The sequence below is a fragment of the Bombina bombina genome, chromosome 6 (genome assembly GCF_027579735.1).
Source record: "Bombina bombina isolate aBomBom1 chromosome 6, aBomBom1.pri, whole genome shotgun sequence".
Classification (NCBI taxonomy): domain Eukaryota; kingdom Metazoa; phylum Chordata; class Amphibia; order Anura; family Bombinatoridae; genus Bombina; species Bombina bombina.
The window spans coordinates 325,808,233-325,829,400 of record NC_069504.1 but is presented as its reverse complement, the minus strand read 5'-3'; the positions used below and the strand labels follow the sequence as shown (position 1 = coordinate 325,829,400).

General features: G+C 37.1%; 1 protein-coding gene across 1 annotated transcript in view; it reads left to right on the top strand.

Annotated features, from left to right (window-relative positions):
• LOC128664413 (dynein axonemal heavy chain 3-like) overlaps window positions 1-21,168 on the top strand; it is a 2,586,207-nt gene that overhangs the window by 454,211 nt on the left and 2,110,828 nt on the right. Inside the window, exon 26 of the mRNA XM_053719244.1 lies at window positions 25-253. Coding sequence (XP_053575219.1) covers window positions 25-253 — 229 coding nt within the window. The remainder of the gene's footprint in view (window positions 1-24; window positions 254-21,168) is intronic.

The window sequence follows — 21,168 nt, the reverse complement described above, 5'->3', positions numbered from 1 at the left end:
TGATTTTCCATTTCTAAACTGCAGGTTTTTTTTCCTGTCCAATGATGAATTACTAGAAATCCTGTCTGAGACAAAAGATCCACTAAGAGTACAACCACATCTCAAGAAATGCTTTGAAGGTATTGCAAAGCTCACGTTTAATGTGAAGAAAGAAATTACACATATGGAGTCTGCAGAGAATGAAAAAGTAGAACTCGTGCAGCGAATAATTCCTGAGAATGCCAAGGGGCTAGTTGAAAAATGGCTTTATGAGGTGAATATGTTCAGTTTTTGCATAGGATCTACTTGAATGTGTCTTAACCCTCTTTTATATGACAGTATAGTTAAATGGTATGTTTCTTAATGTATTTTTAATCTTTTGGGAATGTGTTAAATTGTAAAAGTTTACAAACACAAACAAATGAATATATAATATGTGTAATTAGAGATTTAGCCCCACATACATGGACCAGTAAATTACCATTTGAATGCCACAGACAGATGTGGGAAATAACAGGGTTAGTTTACTGCTGCATTACACACTAATAACATTAATTGAATCTCTTGATTGCCCATGAGGCATAATTTGGAATTTGCTGTATTGGCCAGGCCTCCATGCTATGCTCACTATTTACCAGTGTTCTATCTTGATATATTTAAAAGCCTGCATTTGTTCCTGATACTGTTGGTATTACACATGGCATGATGGGAATTGTAGTTCCCATGTGCAATTTAAAAATTTAAGCTGATGGGCACAGAATGTCTATAAAATTCACATGGCTCTTTAGTCAAGGGCAAGGGAAACTCCAGTGTGCCTCTAATTTTTATCTGTCATTTGTGACCTGGTGATATAAATTGTCAAGCACTGTTTTGTACATATATTTATATTTGAATTTTTAGATCTTACATTTTTAACTCAATTAAGAATATACAATAACATAACAAACACATAGGGTGATAATTGTTTTAAGTCATAATTTACAAAAAAATTTTTATTTTTTGTATACATCAAAATTCAGAAATATGGAAACATCTCTACTGATTTAAAAAATGCAAAAATAAACTCAAGATATGAAATAAAGATATGGTATAAGTGGACCGGTTTCATATTCAATTATCCAAGAGCCATTTCATTTATATGAGAACTATATTTACAAGAATGATGGAGGCCTAGCTGCAAACTACTGTCATGATTTCCAAAGAATCTTCATATTAATTTAATTTATCTACAATAGTTTTTTTTTTTTTATCTTACATATAACTGTTTTCTAACCAAGTTTCATGCATTCCATACTAATGGCACTAATACATAATAATAATGCTGCCAATTTCAGAAATAAATACTATTGATAAAGAGTTAATAACTTGATATACAGTATGTATGGCAATCAAGTGTACAAATACACATCATTTTATTTAATAATATCATATTCTTCTTTACGCTATCCATATTTTTCCGTGTGTGAAAATAAGGAAATGGCGGGTAAGTAAGGAGAGGAAATAAGGTAATTATTGGTTTTTAAGAGGCTACTTTAGCTTGTCAATATTATGTTTTAACTACAGCCTTGTAAAACATTAACATGGTAGCTGTCAATCTAACTCTTTACCACTTGTGTTGTTACATGCATGGGAATAATTTATATGTTCTGTTGAGCCATTCATTTTCGTCATATTTTTTTTCTTTTCAATTATTTCAGTCATATGTTTTTGCTATGTAAAATTAATAATACTGAGCATGTTTTTATATTTAGTTCAGACCCATAATTACTTTAGGTTACTGCGTATTTTGTGTTATTAACTCAGTGTACTCTATCATCAAAATGTCATCTTGACTCTAACGAACAAAGAATGCATGTCCTGTAACGAGCATTGTGAGAATAGTCTATCCATTATAGAATTTTGTTGCAAGGATTTTGTTTTCCTTTAAACAGTCTGACCCAGGCATATCCTTCAGTTCTCTGTGCTATTTTTGGTTACTATGTCTGCTTTTTTGTGATTAAACGGTTATGGCATGAATGAAGCCATGCTGGTAGGTGACTGTGTTATCTGGCTTTATTTAGTTTTCACACTATTTCCAGATGCATGTTAGTGTTGTTGTCCTGTCGGTTAGCTGTCTTTGGTGTCCTGTCCTATTTAGTGGATTAAGTTGTTTACGTTGTGTTGTTTGTTTGTGTCTTTTTATCAAAACAAAATAACTTTGGCAGCTGCCGCGCTCTTAATTTTCAAAGTACAGTAAGTGATTCCGAGTGCAGCTTGTCAACAAAATATAGTTTAAAATGTCCAGTAATGTAGCATGAAATTATTGGTTAGTTTTGAAATGGATGTGAAATCATGTGAAGAAAATAATTATTGCTTCCGATCGAGATAAATTCACTGTGGTGTTTTATGGCTTTTTATTCCTATGTGATAGTAATAATGTCTCATGTAGGGATGGAAGCCATGAAATACATTGTGAAAAGTCATCAACTAAGATGGGGCCATGAGCATAGAAAATGCAATGGCCGCGAAGCTAATAATCATTATTGAAAAACTTTTCTGTAAAAAGCTTTTTTTATCAACAGTCTGTGCTCAAACAATCATTTTTTTACCTCATAAAAGTTTGAGCATTACATTTTTTAATTTAAGTCAGTTGTGTTAAAAAACTGTAGCTTAGTTCCACCTGGAAGGTAAGCAGTATGCATGCGTTTATTATGTTGTCAAGGGTATAGAGTGAACTCTTGAGTGTATCAGTAAATTCCACCAAAGTTTAGCATAGTATAGTTAGTGGATTTCTGACATTGGACCACATTGGCTTTTTCCCTACTCGGCCTAGGTATGCCTTGACCAAAAGTTAACCATTGTTGCTTACTATCCCATTTGCTCTCCTAATTATTACTAGCAGGTGCTATTTTTTTTATCGAGTTAATACTAATATTAAGTGCATGCTGATATGTGTTTTTGTTGAAGTGTTAGCTACAGTCTATGATGGAGAAGTCTTTATGGAATGTAGAAATACGATAGTCTCTGGTTTCTAACCACTAAGTAATATTCATAGTTTTAGTTTCATCTTTTATATTTCTTTTCTGACAACATTTTTTCTCTGTGTTTGATACTTCTGCTATATCTTATTTTCCAATTCTTCTGTATTAAATTCAGACTAATAAAATATGTACTTGCAATATACTGTCTCTCTGCGGTTTTATTTCCATTTTCAAACTATTACTATCATATTTCCATTACTGGTCTATAAAACACATTTACCATTAGCACTGACTAATAATTGTAAATATATACATCTTTACAAATTGGCCTCTGAAATAATTCATGCTATTACTTTAAATATTAATGGCGAATTCAAGCCTAGAACACCAAATCATTTACAAATGTAATTTTATATCTTATATATGTGTGTGTATATATATATATATATATTGTGCAAACTATTTACAAATCTAGACAAGTCAGAAGACTTGATTTTCCCAAGGAAAAGCAAGTCTTCTGACTTGTCTAGATTTGTAAATAGTTTACACAACGAGTTATTTTCTCTACATATATATATATATATATATATATATATATATATATATATATATGGATAGGCATTCATTTTGCTTTATTTTTACAGATTTCTATGTCAAATTAGAGCAGTGAATTTATTCAAAAAGTCAATTCAAACACATATCAATATCTCTTTAATTAGTTATCAGTAACGTGCTTTACCTATGTTTCCTCTAACACACTTTTTTGTTGGTATAAGATACATACTTAAAACCAACAATAAGAGCAAGTACAGTATGCATAACTGATAGATCTTAAACTACTGGTAAATTTACTACAGGTTTGGGTATTTACTTATACAAAATATAACATAGTTTCCACACACCACTCTAAATGCTATATTAAAGAAACAATTTACTCTGTCAAGCAACTAAGGTATTATCACATTCAAAGTTGCTACTGGGACACTTTTAAATGGACTGTGCTCTCCTACTCCTCACTGTAAGGTTTATTTTTGCAGCTGTGTCTTATTTACATAACATTTCTATATGCATTACTGCAGTATTGACATTTTCAGTATAGGTGGCTTTCAATATTCAAAAATAGCAATTTTAATTGCCAAAATAAAGGTAAAGGAGCAATTTGTAAACTATTAAATACACCCAACAGGTTACATGGATCTATGGTAACACATTAAAGGGGAGATCATGGTATGTTACAATAAATTGTTCCTTTAAGTTTACATTAGCACAGCGACTTGACTCCCACAGACGTATATTCCTATGATTTCCGTGTGTTCCGTTTTTTCTAAAAAAGTTTTAATACATTGGGATTACTTTAATAAGCCAATACATTAATATATTTAGATGCTGAATTTCTTAAGATTTCAAGATCTCAGAGTTAATTCTCTAGATTAGCAAGAGACCTGTGAGTTATGAAAAGTTTACAGAATTTAACAACTTAACTTTGACAATGTTCTGCTAAGAACATCATTCTCTTTTGAATCTTCATGCATAACTTTTTCTTTGTTGCAAATAACTAAGTATGTGGTATCTGGAGTTCAGCACATAGAAAAGTAATATACTTGTGTGTATGAGGTTAATGAAGTGCAGCGATACCTGGAATCAACCCATTATGTACGAGAAGAGCAACCCACTACAATCAGAATTATTGGCTGTCAACTCTACCACAGATTCATAACACTAGTACCTGGATATTGCAAAGATCTGATTCTCTTCAGCTACTGATAATTTGACTACAACCTTTTTTTTTTACACTTGACCCACGTCTCAGAGAAGAGAGTATTTGGTACTTGTCCCCATAAATAATAAAAATGTTCTTCTCGTTCTAAGCAACAGAGGTTCTTATAACTTGTATTTGTGTCTGGTTTATGTTGTTTTACAATATACAAACCAATTTAGTTTTGAAGATACATTTTTCATATCTCAATGTCTAAGGTTCTATATAGTGTCCTGCAATCCAGTGTTTCTCAACCGCGGTCCTCAAGTACCCTTAACAGCCCATGGGGCCTATCTATCAAGCTCCGAAAGGAGCTTGACGGCCCGTGTTTCTGGCGAGTCTTCAGACTCACCAGAAACAGCAGTTATGAAGCAGCGGTCACAAAGACCGCTGCTCCATAACCATGTCCGTCTGCTCTGAGCAGGCTGACAGGAATCACAACAATTCAACTCGATCAAGTACAATCGGGTTGATTGACACCCCCTGCTGGAGGCCCATTAGCCACGAGTCTGCAGGGGGCGGGGTTGGACCAGCAGCTCTTGTGAGCTGCTGGTGCAATGTTAAATGCGGAGAGCGTATTGCTCTCCCATTCAGCGATGTCTTGCGGACATGTGTTTATTATAGCTGAACTAGAGCACAGGTGAAATAATCAGCTGATGAGTGAAAGCAGGTTAGTTACCATGGTTACTGATCAGCTGATTACTTCACCTGTGCACTGGTTCAGCTATAATTAAAACCTGGACTGTTGGGGTACTTGAAGACCGTGGTTAAAGGGACAGTCAACACCAGAATTTTTGTTGTTTTAAAAGATAGATAATCCCTTAATTACCAATAACCCAGTTTTGCATAACCAACACAGTTATAATTATACACGTTTTACCTCTGTAATTACCTTGTATCTAAGCCTCAGCAGACTGCCCCTTATTTCAGTTCTTTTGACAGACTTGCATTTTAGCCAATCAGAGCCGTCTCCATGGTAAATTCACGTGCATGAGCTCAATGTTATCTATATGAAACACGTAACTTAATGCCCTCTAGTGGTGAAAAACCATCAAAATGCATTTAGATTAGAGGTGGCCTTCAAGGTCTAAGAAATTAGCATATAAACCTCCAAGATTTAGCTTTCAACTAAGAATACCAAGAGAACAAAGCAAAATTGGTGATAAAAGAAAATTGGAAAGTTGTTTGAAATGACATGCCCTATTTGAAACATGAAATTTCTTTTTGGACTTAACTGTCCCTGCAAGAAACACAGCTGTAATCTACATTACTACTGTAACTTATTTTGGGTCACAACTGGCATGTGTCAGACATCTCAATTCCAATTCTTTAAATGTTTTACTGTAACTTTATTTTATTGCTCCTTGGACTATGGTTTTAATGTTTGGAACCAACATCTGCATTAATTAAGAATTAAGAAATGTATCTAGTACATTTTTTGCATATTGATACATTTAGCACCTGAAATTCAAGCTTAAAGGGACACTGAACCCACATTTCTCTTGTTAAGTGTATTCAGTCCACGGGTCATCCATTACTTATGGGATATATTCCCTTCCCAACAGGAAGTTGCAAGAGGATCACCCAAGCAGAGCTGCTATATAGCTCCTCCCCTCACATGTCATATCCAGTCATTCTCTTGCAACTAAACTAGATAGGACGTTGTGAGAGGTCTGTGGCTCTGAATGACTGTAACACAGTTGCAATTCCAGAGAAATTATGTAGGCTGGATAGATACTATGCAGTACCGGTGTGTACTGATGTTTTTCCTATACCTAAAAGGCTTACAGAAATTATTAGCAAGGAGTGGGATAGACCTGGTGTGCCCTTTTCCCCACCTCCTATGAAAAATGTTTCCAATAGACGCCACTACACGGGACTTATGGCAGACGGCCCCTAAGGTGGAGGGAGCAGTTTCTACTTTAGCTAAGCGTACCACTATCCCGGTGGAGGATAGTTGTGCTTTTTCGAATCCAATGGATAAAAAATTGGAAGGTTACCTTAAGAAAATGTTTGTTCAACAAGGTTTTATCTTGCAGCCCCTTGCATTCATTGCGCCTGTCACTGCTGCTGCGGCATTCTGGTTTGAGTCTCTAGAAGAGGCCATTCACTCAGCTCCATTGGATGAAATTATGGACAAGCTTAAAGCACTTAAGCTAGCTAATGCATTTGTTTCTGATGCCATTGTACATTTAACTAAACTAACGGCTAAGAACTCCGGATTTGCCATCCAGGTGCGCAGAGCGTTATGGCTTAAATCCTGGTCAGCTGATGTCACTTCTAAATCTAAATTGCTTAATATTCCTTTCAAGGGGCAAACCTTATTCGGGCCCGGCTTGAAAGAAATTATCGCTGACATTACTGGAGGTAAGGTTCATACTCTTCCTCAGGACAGGGCCAAATCAAAGGCCAAACAGTCTAATTTTCGTGCCTTTCGAAATTTCAAGGCAGGAGCAACGTCAACTTCCTCCGCCCCAAAACAGGAAGGAACCCTTGCTCGTTACAGACAGGCCTGGAAAACTAACCAGTCCTGGAACAAGGGCAAGCAGGCCAGAAAACCTGCTACTGCCCCTAAGACAGCATGAAGGGAAGGCCCCCTATCCGGAAACGGATCTAGTGGGGGGCAGACTTTCTCTCTTCGCCCAGGCATGGGCAAGAGATGTCCAGGATCCCTGGGCGTTGGAGATCATATCTCAGGGATATCTTCTGGACTTCAAGGCTTCTCCTCCTCAAGGGAGATTTCATCTTTCAAGGTTATCAGAAAACCAGATAAAGAAAGAGGCATTCCTACGTTGCATACAAGACCTTTGAGTAATGGGGGTGATCCACCCAGTTCCGTGGACGGAACAAGGACAGGGGTTTTATTCAAATCTGTTCGTGGTTCCCAAGAAAGAGGGTACCTGCAGACCAATTTTGGACCTAAAGATCTTAAACAAATTCCTAAGAGTTCCATCATTCAAAATGGAAACTATTTGGACTATCCTACCCATGATCCAAGAGGGGCAGTACATGACCACAGTGGATTTAAAGGATGCCTACCTTCACATACCGATTCACAAAGATCATCATCGGTTCCTAAGATTTGCCTTTCTAGACAGGCATTACCAGTTTGTAGCTCTCCCCTTCGGGTTGGCTACGGCCCCGAGAATCTTTACAAAGGTGCTGGGCTCTCTTCTGGTGGTTCTAAGACTGCGAGGCATAGCAGTGGCTCCATATCTAGATGACATCCTGATACAGGCGTCAAGCTTGCAAATTACCAAATCTCATACAGAGATAGTTCTGGCATTTCTAAGGTCGCATGGGTGGAAGGTGAACGTGGAAAAGAGTTCTCTATCACCACTCACAAGAGTCTCCTTCCTAGGGACTCTGATAGATTCTGTAGAAATGAAAATCTACCTGACAGAGGCCAGGCTATCAAAACTCTTAAATGCTTGCCGGGTCCTTCATTCCATTCCACGCCCGTCAGTGGCCCAGTGCATGGAAGTAATCGGCTTAATGGTAGCGGCAATGGACATAGTGTCATTTGCGCGCCTGCATCTCAGACCGCTGCAATTGTGCATGCTAGGTCAGTGGAATGGGGATTACTCAGATTTGTCCCCCCTACTAAATCTGTATCAAGAGACCAGAGATTCTCTTCTCTGGTGGCTATCTCGGGTCCATCTGTCCAGGGGCATGACCTTTCGCAGACCAGATTGGACGGTTGTAACAACAGATGCCAGCCTCCTAGGCTGGGACGCAGTCTGGAATTCCCTGAAGGCTCAGGGATCTTGGACTCAGGAGGAGAAACTCCTCCCAATAAATATTCTGGAGCTAAGGGCAATATTCAATGCTCTTCTAGCTTGGCCTCAGTTAGCAACACTGAGGTTCATCAGATTTCAGTCGGACAACATCACGACTGTGGCTTATATCAACCATCAAGGGGGAACCAGGAGCTCCCTAGCGATGCTAGAAGTCTCAAAGATAATTCGCTGGGCAGAGTCTCACTCTTGCCTCTTGTCAGCGATCCAAATCCCAGGCATGGAGAACTGGGAGGCGGACTTTCTAAGTCATCAGACTTTTCATCCGGGGGAGTGGGAACTCCATCCAGAGGTTTTTGCTCAACTGGTCCATCGTTGGGGCAAACCAGAACTGGATCTCATGGCGTCTCGCCAGAACGCCAAACTTCCTTGTTACGGATCCAGGTCCAGGGACCCGGGAGCGACGCTGATAGATGCTCTAGCAGCTCCTTGGTTCTTCAACATGGCTTATGTGTTTCCAAAGTTTCCTCTGCTCCCTCGACTGATTGCCAAAATCAAACAGGAGAGAGCATCGGTGATTCTGATAGCGCCTGCGTGGCCACGCAGGACCTGGTATGCAGACCTAGTGGACATGTCGTCCTGTCCACCATGGCCTCTACCTTTGAGGCAAGACCTTCTAATACAAGGTCCTTTCAATCATCCAAATCTAATTTCTCTGAGACTGACTGCGTGGAGATTGAACGCTTGATCCTATCAAAGCGTGGCTTCTCCGAGTCAGTTATTGATACCTTGATACAGGCACGAAAGCCTGTTACCAGAAAAATCTACCATAAGATATGGCGTAAATACCTGTATTGGTGTGAATCCAAGAGTTACTCATGGAGTAAGGTTAGGATTCCAAGGATATTGTCCTTTCTCCAAGAGGGTTTGGAAAAAGGCTTATCAGCTAGTTCTTTAAAGGGACAGATTTCTGCTCTGTCTATTCTTTTGTACAAGCGCCTGGCAGAAGTTCCAGACGTCCAGGCCTTTTGTCAAGCCTTAGCTAGGATTAAGCCTGTGTTTAAAACTGTTGCTCCTCCGTGGAGCTTAAACTTGGTTCTTAAAGTTCTTCAAGGAGTTCCGTTTGAACCCCTTCATTCCGTTGATATTAAACTTTTATCTTGGAAAGTTCTGTTTTTGATGGCTATTTCCTCGGCTCGAAGAATCTCGGAGTTATCCGCCTTACATTGTGATTCTCCTTATCTGATTTTCCATTCAGACAAGGTAGTTCTGCGTACTAAACCTGGGTTTTTACCTAAGGTAGTCTCTAACAGGAATATCAATCAGGAGATTGTTGTTCCGTCATTACGTCCTAATCCTTCTTCAAAGAAGGAACGACTTTTGCACAATCTGGACGTAGTCCGTGCCCTGAAATTCTATTTACAGGCAACTAAGGATTTTCGTCAAACTTCTTCACTGTTTGTCGTTTACTCTGGGCAGAGGAGAGGTCAAAAAGCTTCGGCAACCTCTCTCTCCTTTTGGCTTCGTAGCATAATACGCTTAGCCTATGAGACTGCTGGACAGCAACCCCCTGAGAGAATTACAGCTCATTCCACTAGAGCTGTGGCTTCCACCTGGGCCTTTAAGAATGAGGCCTCTGTTGAACAGATTTGCAAGGCTGCGACTTGGTCTTCGCTTCACACTTTTTCAAAATTTTACAAATTTGACACTTTTGCTTCTTCGGAGGCTGTTTTTGGGAGAAAGGTTCTACAGGCAGTGGTTCCTTCTGTTTAAGTTCCTGCCTTGTCCCTCCCATCATCCGTGTACTTAGCTTTGGTATTGGTATCCCATAAGTAATGGATGACCCGTGGACTGAATACACTTAACAAGAGAAAACATAATTTATGCTTACCTGATAAATTTATTTCTCTTGTAGTGTATTCAGTCCACGGCCCGCCCTGTCCTTTTTAAGGCAGATCTAAATTTTAATTAATACTCCAGTCACCACTGCACCCTATGGTTTCTCCTTTCTCGTCTTGTTTCGGTCGAATGACTGGATATGACATGTGAGGGGAGGAGCTATAAAGCAGCTCTGCTTGGGTGATCCTCTTGCAACTTCCTGTTGGGAAGGGAATATATCCCATAAGTAATGGATGACCCGTGGACTGAATACACTACAAGAGAAATAAATTTATCAGGTAAGCATAAATTATGTTTTTTTCTTTCGTGATTCAGATAGAGCATGCAATTTTAAACAACTTTCTAATTTACTCCTATTATCAATTTTTGCTTTCTTTATTTGAAAAAGAAGGCATCTAAGCTATTTTTTGGTTCAGTACCATGGAAAGCACTTGTTTATTGGTAGGTGAGTTTACCCACCAATCAGCAAGAACAACACAGTGTATTCACCAAAAATGGGTCGGCATCTAAACTTACATTCTTGCATTTCAAATAAAGATACCAAGAGAATGAAAAGAATTTGATAATAGGAGTAAATTAGAAAGTTGCTTAAAATTGCATGCTCTATCTGAATCACAATAGAAAAAAAATTGGGTTCAGTGTACCTTTAATCAACTGTTCATTAAATTATGTTTTTTACTTTGTCAGGATTGCATGGCAAACTGGGATTTCACTAAATTACAAATAATTTAACACTAAACTGTTTCAACATGAATCTATTCTTTTTTTATACTGGGTGTCTGTTATTATAAATAAAGCTGACAGCTTGGTTTTTGTAATATGGTGTGGTTGTTGTTATGAGTTTTAAAAGGGTGTTGCACTCAAATGTTTTTATCATCCATATCAAAAAGCACCATATAAAAACCTTAACATTATTAATTCCTGAATAACTAACTTCCTACTTCTTCCTACTAGTGCTATATGAACCAATGAGCATGAGCAGGAAGGGACTTAAGTCAGCCAATAAGCATTAGTAGGACTTATACAGTTTATACAGCTGTATTTGTTTCAATTTAAATTAAATTAAAATAGCTAACTTCAATTTTTTTTTAGATAAAAAAAAGAAATAAATGTAATTTATTTATTTTTCCATATAAGTAAAACAATGCCTCCTTTGGAATGTTTCTTTTTAAGAACAGAAATTGATTGTGAATGGCTGCCTGATATTAATATATATTTTGTTTATATTATATAAGCATAAGAAAATTAAAATGAAAAAGGTAGATCAGCTTTTATTACTATTTAAATGCCTTAATATCACATTTGTAATAGGAAACATAGAATTACGAAAACAATAGGATTTACATAACAATGATAACAATTTTCTTACTATTGTAATAACTACTAATGCCTCTATGGTCTAGAATCATTTGAATAAAAAAGCTGAATACCAGATTTTAGCATTTAGAGGTTAATCAGTCCTAACACTAAATTCATCAAAGTAGCATTTGTTTAATCTGGTTTAACCAAATCCTAATAACATTATCTTCTTAGTGTTATCTCAATATATACAGCAAACACCAGTTAAAATAAAAGTAATAAAGTAATTTTCTGTTAATGTATTGCTATAAAATTAGTCAGCAAGCAATTGTTTTAGCAATGCTGTTTTTCTTGCATTACTGCGTTACGTTCTTGGCACAGAATATCATTATAAGATTCCAACATTCTTAGTTTTCTGACTGATTAAATGGATTATTTGATATTTTGGCAAAACACCAAATTAAGTGAATAACAAAAACTCCTATTCATTATTCATTAGCTGTTCTTTCTATTCAGACTCCTCTAGTAATAAAGACTTCTGGGTTTCCTCTGCTAAGTGACAACATAATAGTTTTTCAGGGCTTTTATTACATGCTTTTTACACACTATTTCTATGGTAGTCCCATTGACATATTTTCTTTAGTAAATAGAATGTCAAATCATGGATTTTTAATGTGCTCATAGATCTTCTGTTCTTTCACTGCTTACAAAAATATATTTAGCACATTACTATCTAAAAAGATATATATATATATATATATATATATATATATATATATATATAATATAAAATGCAGGAAGCCCTCAGTTTACGCTGGGGTTAGGTTCCAGAAGGAATGGTTGTAAATCGAAACAGTTGTAAATTGAAACCCAGTTTATAATGTAAGTCAATGGGAAGTGAGGGAGATAGGTTCCAGGCCCCTCTCAAAATTGTCATAAGTAACACCTAATACATTATTTTTAAAGCTTTGAAATGAAGACTTTAAATGCTAAACAGCATGATAAACCTAATAAAATAATCACACAACACAGAATATATAATTAAACTAAGTTAAATGAACAAAAACATTTGCTAAACAGCATTATAAACCTAATAAAATAATCACACAACACAGACTTCACTTGCATTTTTCTGCAAACAGTTCTTTCTATGCATTCCAATCTGGACTGATTTATAGACAGGAAGATCTTGTTCCTTTTAAATCTGCTTGATAGCGCATGTCTAGTTAAAAACTGATTAATTTCAGCTTGCTTGGCTTTGCTGCAACACAAGCGGACAGCTCCACCTACTGGTTATTTTAATAAATGCACTGCTTCTCAATGCTTTTCAATAGCAGTCAAATGACTGGAAAAAAGGTTGTTATTCTGAAACGGTGTAAATTGAACCGTTATAATTAATAGATAGATATTTAAAGAGAAATAGATGAGACAGTGTGTGTAGAGGTTATATAAAAATGATTTCTTGGAATATTATAATTATAAAAAAATTGTAAACTAATGCATTCCTATTATTATTTGAGAATTGTCATAATTGCTAATTAAATTCTATTAAGATTTTACAAATTTTAAAGTTAAGGGATATTAAAATTGTATCTGTAATTAATGCACAGCAGTACATTTTGAATACTGATTTTTATTTTTCATTTATTTTTATTTTTTGCACTCTACATGTTTTTCTGAGAATCTTTCTGTGAAGGGTTGCTATACTAAAAAAAAAATAAAAAAATGTATTGTAGTAAAAGATGATTAAATTTAAACTGAAAACTATTGCAGCTTTATCAGTTCTACTAATGTTTATTGGCTGAGAAGCACTTTGTGATAATGCTCATTGGTTGACATGCACTTTGTGATAATGCTCATTGGGTTGACATGCACTGTGTGATAATGCTTATTGGTTGACATGCACTGTGTGATAATGCTCATTGGTTGACATGCACTGTGTGATAATGCTTATTGGTTGACATGCACTGTGTGATAATGCTCATTGGTTGACATGCACTGTGTGATAATGCTTATTGGTTGACATGCACTGTGTGATAATGCTTATTGGTTGACATGCACTGTGTGATTATGCTTATTGGATGACATGCACTGTGTGATTATGCTTATTGGTTGACATGCACTGTGTGATAATGCTTATTCGTTGACATGCACTGTGTGATAATGCTTATTCGTTGACATGCACTGTGTGATGATGCTCATTGGTTGACATGCACTGTGTGATAATACTCATTGGTTGACATGCACTGTGTGATAATGCTTATTGGTTGACTGGTACTACTTGCTACTGCTCAATGAGCATTTCAAGGACATACCTATAAGACAATACGCATGTAAAAAAACAGGCACCAAAATATACATATTTATTCAGGCAATACAAATGGGAACATGTTTTATTGTTGCTCTTTCATAGCAATGATAGAACATTATTTTTTCAAGTGCAATATCCTTTTGTGTTATCACTGCTTAAGTGAATTTTGTTTTACCAGCATGTGACCTGCCATAGATATACATATATTGTTATTTTTTGAAGAACATGTTTATGTCCTTTTGCTTCTTCTGTATACTTATTAATCAAAAATTTGTAAAGTAGTAATTTGTAAAGTCTGAATAAAAAATGCATAGAAAAAATGACACTGAAAAGCACCAAATACCAATTCAAAAACCTCAAAATAACATTGAAAATTAAAGGGACATAAAAGTGCAATATTAAAAGTGCTCTAATGTGTAAGAGAATTTTACTATTGGATTATTGCTTTCATACAACAATGTGTTTAACCCCTGACATAGCTTATGTTGGCTCCAGAGCAGCAATGTACTACAAATCGGGTAAGCATATGACGAGGCATATGTGCATAGCTACCAATCACCAGCTAGCTTCTAGTAGTGCATTACTGCTTCTGAGTCTACACAGGTATGACCTTAAACAAAGGATACCAAGAGAACAAAGTAAATTTTGTATTATGAGTACATTGAAGTGTCACTTAAAATTGAATGTTCTATCTGAACGATTAAGGTTTAATTTGGACTTTAATGTTAATTTGTTTTATTTTTAAGCCAAGATATCTTATGGTAAAACGTTCAACCTGTGAGTCACATCATTACAGCTAGGAAGAAATCTGATAAAGTCTCCAACTACCACTTAGACTGCAAGCTCGCTAGGGAGCAAGACCCTGTAATTCCCTTGCCTTTACCTCTTGTATCCCCAGTAAAGCACTGTGCAATATGTTTGCACTTTACACATAAAGATGATACATTTTTAATAGAAAACAAAATAAACTTTCTTATTAAACATTTAAATATCTAATACAGCTATGGCCGATTGAAGAAAGAGATACAATTGATTTTTTCCCACTTGGTTTTAATCTAGGCTTCTTCATATATTTTTAAATTGTCACATAACATGAATTCATTTTGAATGATTGCCAAGACAATCTTTGGATAAAACAAAGCTTTGATAGTGAACATTTTTGTATTGAGACTTTTTATTGAGAAATATTTAAGAGCTAGACAGAAAACAGACTGCAACATTAGCTGTATAATTCACTTTATCATATTTACTAGTTCTGAATGTTCAACTACAAATCCAGGTTATTATACTGTGGAGACTGAGGCCTTTTAGGTTATTAGTCACGGATTATTGTAAGTTCTGTCCTCTGAGTGTGATTAAACCCTTCATTAGTGCAGTTGTGCTGCCTAATTGCACTGGCAAATAATGGGGCAATTTGTAAAAATGTAACTTTGGGAGAGTGGAAGCTTTTAAGCCCAATTGTATTTGATAGTAATAGTCACTTGAGGATTCTGAGATGTCTATAAATGTCATACACATCATTGAGAGGTTCATCAGTTATGGAAACACATGAATAACAATATATAGCAAGATTATTATTTTGTATTATTATAAACCCCCTGGTTGACATTAGACGAGATCACAAATTTGTGATCTATTTTATCCCCTTTTTTGCTTTACAGATTCATCTCAACAAACATGCAGAAATAGCTGCCTTCTAGATTTGTAGCACATTTTTTTTCTTGTGTTCACTTGCTAAATATCTCACTATGCACCACATCACTGAAATAGTTTTTGTTTTAATGTATATTAGAAATGAACTTGATAAATATATTGATGCTGTATATAAATGTTTTTTTTCTGAACATTCATCATTTATAATTAGTTATTGCAGTGTCAACATCACTGGTCTGAATACATACTAATAAGCAAGAGTTTTTTTTAAAGAAAGCACAATTAGCAAAACTCATCTGTTTCTAATTTTGCCTTCAATATGTTTTTATACGTTTTAAAAATGTTATGGATTTTGGTTACAATAAAAATATTTTTTTTTTACCTTCAAGTTTAATGCATCTATATTGTATCATGAAACTTCAGTTTTAAATTCCAACACCTCTAATTTCAATGAACAATGCTCAACCATTAATTAACCAATTGTAGTCAAGCACAGACCTACCTATTTGGCTACTTTTGGATACATTTGTTCAGTTCTTTGATCTACTTCCTTCACACTTCACTAACCTGTACAACGTTTGCATCTGAAAAATAGGTATTTTATAGCATATACTCTGCCTTTGCTCATCCACACACCAAATAATTTTGTGCAGATTGTTCTACATCTCTGAAACATTCATATATATATATTTAGAATTTCTACAACAAAGTTATTTCTTTACCTCCTGCATATCCCCATAAAATGCTGCAGTGCTCACTCCTAGCACTCAAGCAACAGCCATAAGTTTCCAGGGTATCCTGGCTCCTCTCCAAGTGTCTTTAAAATCCAGCGCATCAGAGTGAGGCCATCACTCTCTACCCATGTTTGGAAGTCAACGGCCGGGGAGGAGGTAGCAGAAGGCAAGCTCAAACAAGAAGGAGCTCACTGGGATCCATAGATCTTTTGGGGGCTGGACACCAGGGCCTAATTTTAGCTTCCTGGCCTCTATTATAAATTTGTTGAGTTTAATGCCCCTTCTAAAAGGTTGGGACATCTGATACCTGTATTAATTTCATGTACATATTGGTGATGGAGTCAGTAATTCTATACAACTGAACTTCTGCAGAGCGTTGGCTAATTTTCATCAGACTAATGCTGGAACTTTTTTTCAATATATACAGTTGTTCATCTCAAAGGGACATAAAACCATTTTTTCTTTTTCATGATCCAGGTATAACGTTATTTTAGACAACTTTCCAATTTACTTATATTATGTACACTCAGGAGCTGCTGATTAGTGGCTGCACATATATGCCCAATGTTATTGGTTCACCAGGGCATTCAGTTAGATCACAGTAATGCATTGCTGCTTCTTCAACAAAGGATACCAAGAGAATCAAGCAAATTAGATATTAAAAGTAGATTGGAAAGTGGATTAAATTTGTATTTTCTATCTGAATCATGAAAGAAAAAAAATCTTATTTCTGAACAATTTGATATTTTGTTCTTGGTAAATGCTGATTTATGTTTTGTTTACACTCATATACCTAAAACAAACCTCAAGCAACCCACTATTTTGTGGTATAAATACTATACTGAAGCAAATTATGTCAACCAAATACACTATGCTATATTTGTCTCATTGCTATTTCTTTGAGCATAGAATCCATTTAATTAAAGTGTATTACAGTTATATAAAATAATGTACATTTCAGACCTTTTACCTGCAATTACTGGGCCTCTTTGAAAAGACATTTTAACATATGATTTGTTTTCTGGAGGTGCAGTGGTGGGGTCTTGGCTGTACCTAAATCCTCTTTTTATGTATTTGGCACTCACTATATCTATTTGTATCTATTTATATGTAATTGCTGCTCAATTTATATTTTTTTGTATCTACTAGATTTGTGGTTAATCCCTAATTAATTTTGCACCCAATCTGCTTGGGGGTTAGATGCATATGTCAGGGGATCCAATCTGCTTGGGGGTTAGATGCATATATAAGGGGATATGAACCCAGTTCAGTATGCAAGTGCAATTCTAGGTTATCAGATATGATCCTAGTCTTGTCTGAAAATGCAGTCCATTACAATGCTTTGGATTTTCTATGAAGATCACATCTAGGGCCCCATCCGATATGCAGCGTCGCCCGCAGAAGCCGGCGACGCCAGATTTTGCGCGGGTTTGGGATCACATATACGGCGTAACATAGAAGTTACGCTCGTATATTTCTGCCTTTGCCCGTAGTTTTTTGGCCCATAGACTGACATACAAAACACGGGCAGTTTGGTATCCAATATACAGCGTAAGGACTTACGTGGCGAAAATGGAGAAATCTTACACCATTTTCACCTCGCCACAAAATGCAGGTGTAGCAAGCCTTGCGCTGAGTATTGGAGCACCGTAACTCCCTAAAATGCCTGCAAAATAAAACCTAACGCATGCGCAATGTCTATCTACCTGTAAACCGCAATCCCCCACCGCAATCCCTGATAAAGTGTTTAACCCCTAAACCGCCGCTCCCGGACCCCGTCGCTACCAACATTATATGTATTAACCCCTAATCTGACCCCCCTACACTGCCGCCACCTATATTAAATATATTACCCCCTAATCTAACCCCTTACACCGCCGCCACCTATATTAAGTATATTACCCTCTAATCTGACCCCCCTACACCACCGCCACCTATATTAAATATATTACCCCCTAATCTGAATTACAAATAGCCCTTAAAAGGGCCTTTTGCAGGGCATTGCCCCAAAGTAATCAGCTCTATTACCAGCCCTTAAAAGGGACTTTTGTGGGCATTGCCCCAAAGTAATCAGCTCTTTTACCTGTAAAAAAAGAACAATCCCCCCCCACATTACAACCCACCACCCACACACCCCTACTCTAAAACCCACCCGATCCCCCCTTAAAAAACCTAAGTCTAACCCACAAGTGGTCCTTACCTGTCCTGAAGACCGGCGGAGAAGGTCCTGTTCCAGGCGGTGAAGTCTTTTTCCAAGCGGCGACCTCTTCTTCTTCCAGGAACCAGCCGGCGCGGAGCAGGGGAGTTGAAGACCGATGACCGTGGAGCTGAAGACCGTCGACTCTGGAACTGAAGACCGGCAATGCTGGAATTGAAGATCGGCGACGCTGGAACTCAAGACCGCGGAGCCATGGAGTGTGGAGGATCCTCTTCATACGATCTCCGCCGTACACTGAATAGGAATTCAAGGTACGCGATTAAAAATGGCGTCCCTTGAATTCCTATTGGCTGATTTGAGCCTTCAAATTCAAATCAGCCAATCGGATGAGAGCTACTGTAATTCTATTGGCTGATTTGAATAGCCAATAGAATAAGAACTACTGACATTCTATTGGTTATTCAAATCAGCCAATAGAATTACAGTAGCTCTCATCCGATTGGCTGATTTGAATTTGAAGGCTCAAATCAGCCAATAGGAATTCAAGGGACGCCATTGCAGTTCCAGAGTCGACGGTCTTCAGCTCCGCGGTCATCGGTCTTCAACTCCTCTGCTCCGCGCTGGCTGGTTCCAGGCAGAAGAAGAGGTCGCCGCTTGGAAGAAGACTTCACCGCCTGGAACAGGACCTTCTCCGCCGGTCTTCAGGACAGGTAAGGACCACTTGGGGTTTTTTTAAGGGGGGATCGGGTGGGTTTTAGAGTAGGTGTGTGTTGGGTGATGGGTTGTAATGTGTGGGGGGGATTGTTCTTTTTTTTTAAAGGTAAAAGAGCTGATTACGTTGGGGCAATGCCCCGCAAAAGGCACTTTTAAGGGCTGGTAATAGAGCTGATTACTTTGGGGCAATGCCCCGCAAAAGGCTCTTTTAAGGGCTATTTGTAATTTAGTTTAGGGTAGGGGAAATTTTAATATTTATTTTTTGTAATTTAGTGTTTGTTTATTTTGTAATATAGTTTAGTTTATTTAATTGTATTTTAGTTTAGATAATTGTAGTTTATTTAATCAATTTATTGATAGTGTAGTGTTAGGTGTATTTGTAACTTAGGTTAGGATTTATTTTACAGGTAATTTTGTTATTATTTTAACTAGGTAGCTATTAAATAGTTATTAACTATTTAATAGCTATTGTACCTAGTTAAAATAAATACAAAGTTACCTGTAAAATAAATATAAACCCTAAAATAGCTACAATGCAATTATTAATTATATTGTAGCTATCTTAGGGTTTATTTTATAGGTAAGTATTTAGTTTTAAATAGGAATAATTTAGTTAATAATATTAATATTATTTAGATTTATTTAAATAATAATTAAGTTATGGGGTGTTAGGGTTAGACTTAGGTTTAGGGGGTAATATATTTAATATAGGTGTCGGCGGTGTAGGGGGGTCAGATTAGGGGGTAATATATTTAATATAGGTGGCGGCGGTGTAGGGGGATCAGATTAGGGGTAATATATTTAATATAGGTGGCGACGGTGTAGGGGGGTCAGATTAGGGGGTAATATATTTAATATAGGTGGCGGTGGTGTAGGGGGGTCAGATTAGGGGGTAATGTATTTAATATAGGTGGCGGCGGTGTAGGGGGGTCAGATTAGGGGGTACTACATATAATATAGGTGGCAGCTGGGTCCGGGAGCGGCAGTTTAGGGATTAATACATTTATTGTTAGGAGTGAGAGGGGGGATTGCGGATATAGGGGTATACGTGTCGGGCTATTTTTGGGAGGCGTGTTAGACAGTTACGGGAGATTTTATACTTTAGTAAGTTTTTGTAGGCGCAGGCAGTTTCTAAAGTGCCGTAAGTCGCTGGCTACTCCAGAAATTTGTACTTACGCTTATTTCTGGACATCGCTAGTTTATCTGACTTACGGCACTTTAGCAACTGCCGGCGGGGTATATTGGATACCCCGATATGTGAGTTGAAACTATGGGCGGCGTGGGTTCTCTCGCTTGCGCCGAAAAGTACGCCGTATATATCGGATTGCGCCCCTAGCTTGAGCAGCGTATCTCAACTCCAGTCCTTTTTAGGCTTTCATTATAACTGTCTCACCTGTGCTCATTTCGGGAAATCCTTTAATTCTGTTCCTTGAGCACTGGAACTAAGAAACAAACTAGAGCATCCTTCAAGGTATTTAGCATACATTATTAAAAAAACAGTAAGGAAGGCTGAAGTTAGAACCAAGTACTGGAGGTTACCTAAAGAGATAGAAAGGTCAAAATTGAAATGTGCATGGGTGAATTTCAATTTAAAATATAAACATGTTTGCTATATACTTCCATTAGCAAAAATGCTTCTAGTAAAAAATGATTATTGTTTTTCTGCAGCATATGCACATATCCTGTGAAGGTCCTTGCACCAGTATTTGATCTGGCAGTGGTGTGTATTGCTTCTGAATATATGATGCAAATGACGTAAGCCACTGCTATCTCTCTAGGGTCAATTTACCAAGTGCCGGGTAGACATGATTCGCTGTAGCCAATCATGTCCACCCGACATCGCTCAATACCGACCATATGCTGTTGGCATTGAACATTGCACAAGCATTTTTAGTAAAATGCTTGTGCAATGCCACCCCCTGCTCACTGATAGCCAATCGGGCGCTAGCAGGGGGTGCCAATCATCCT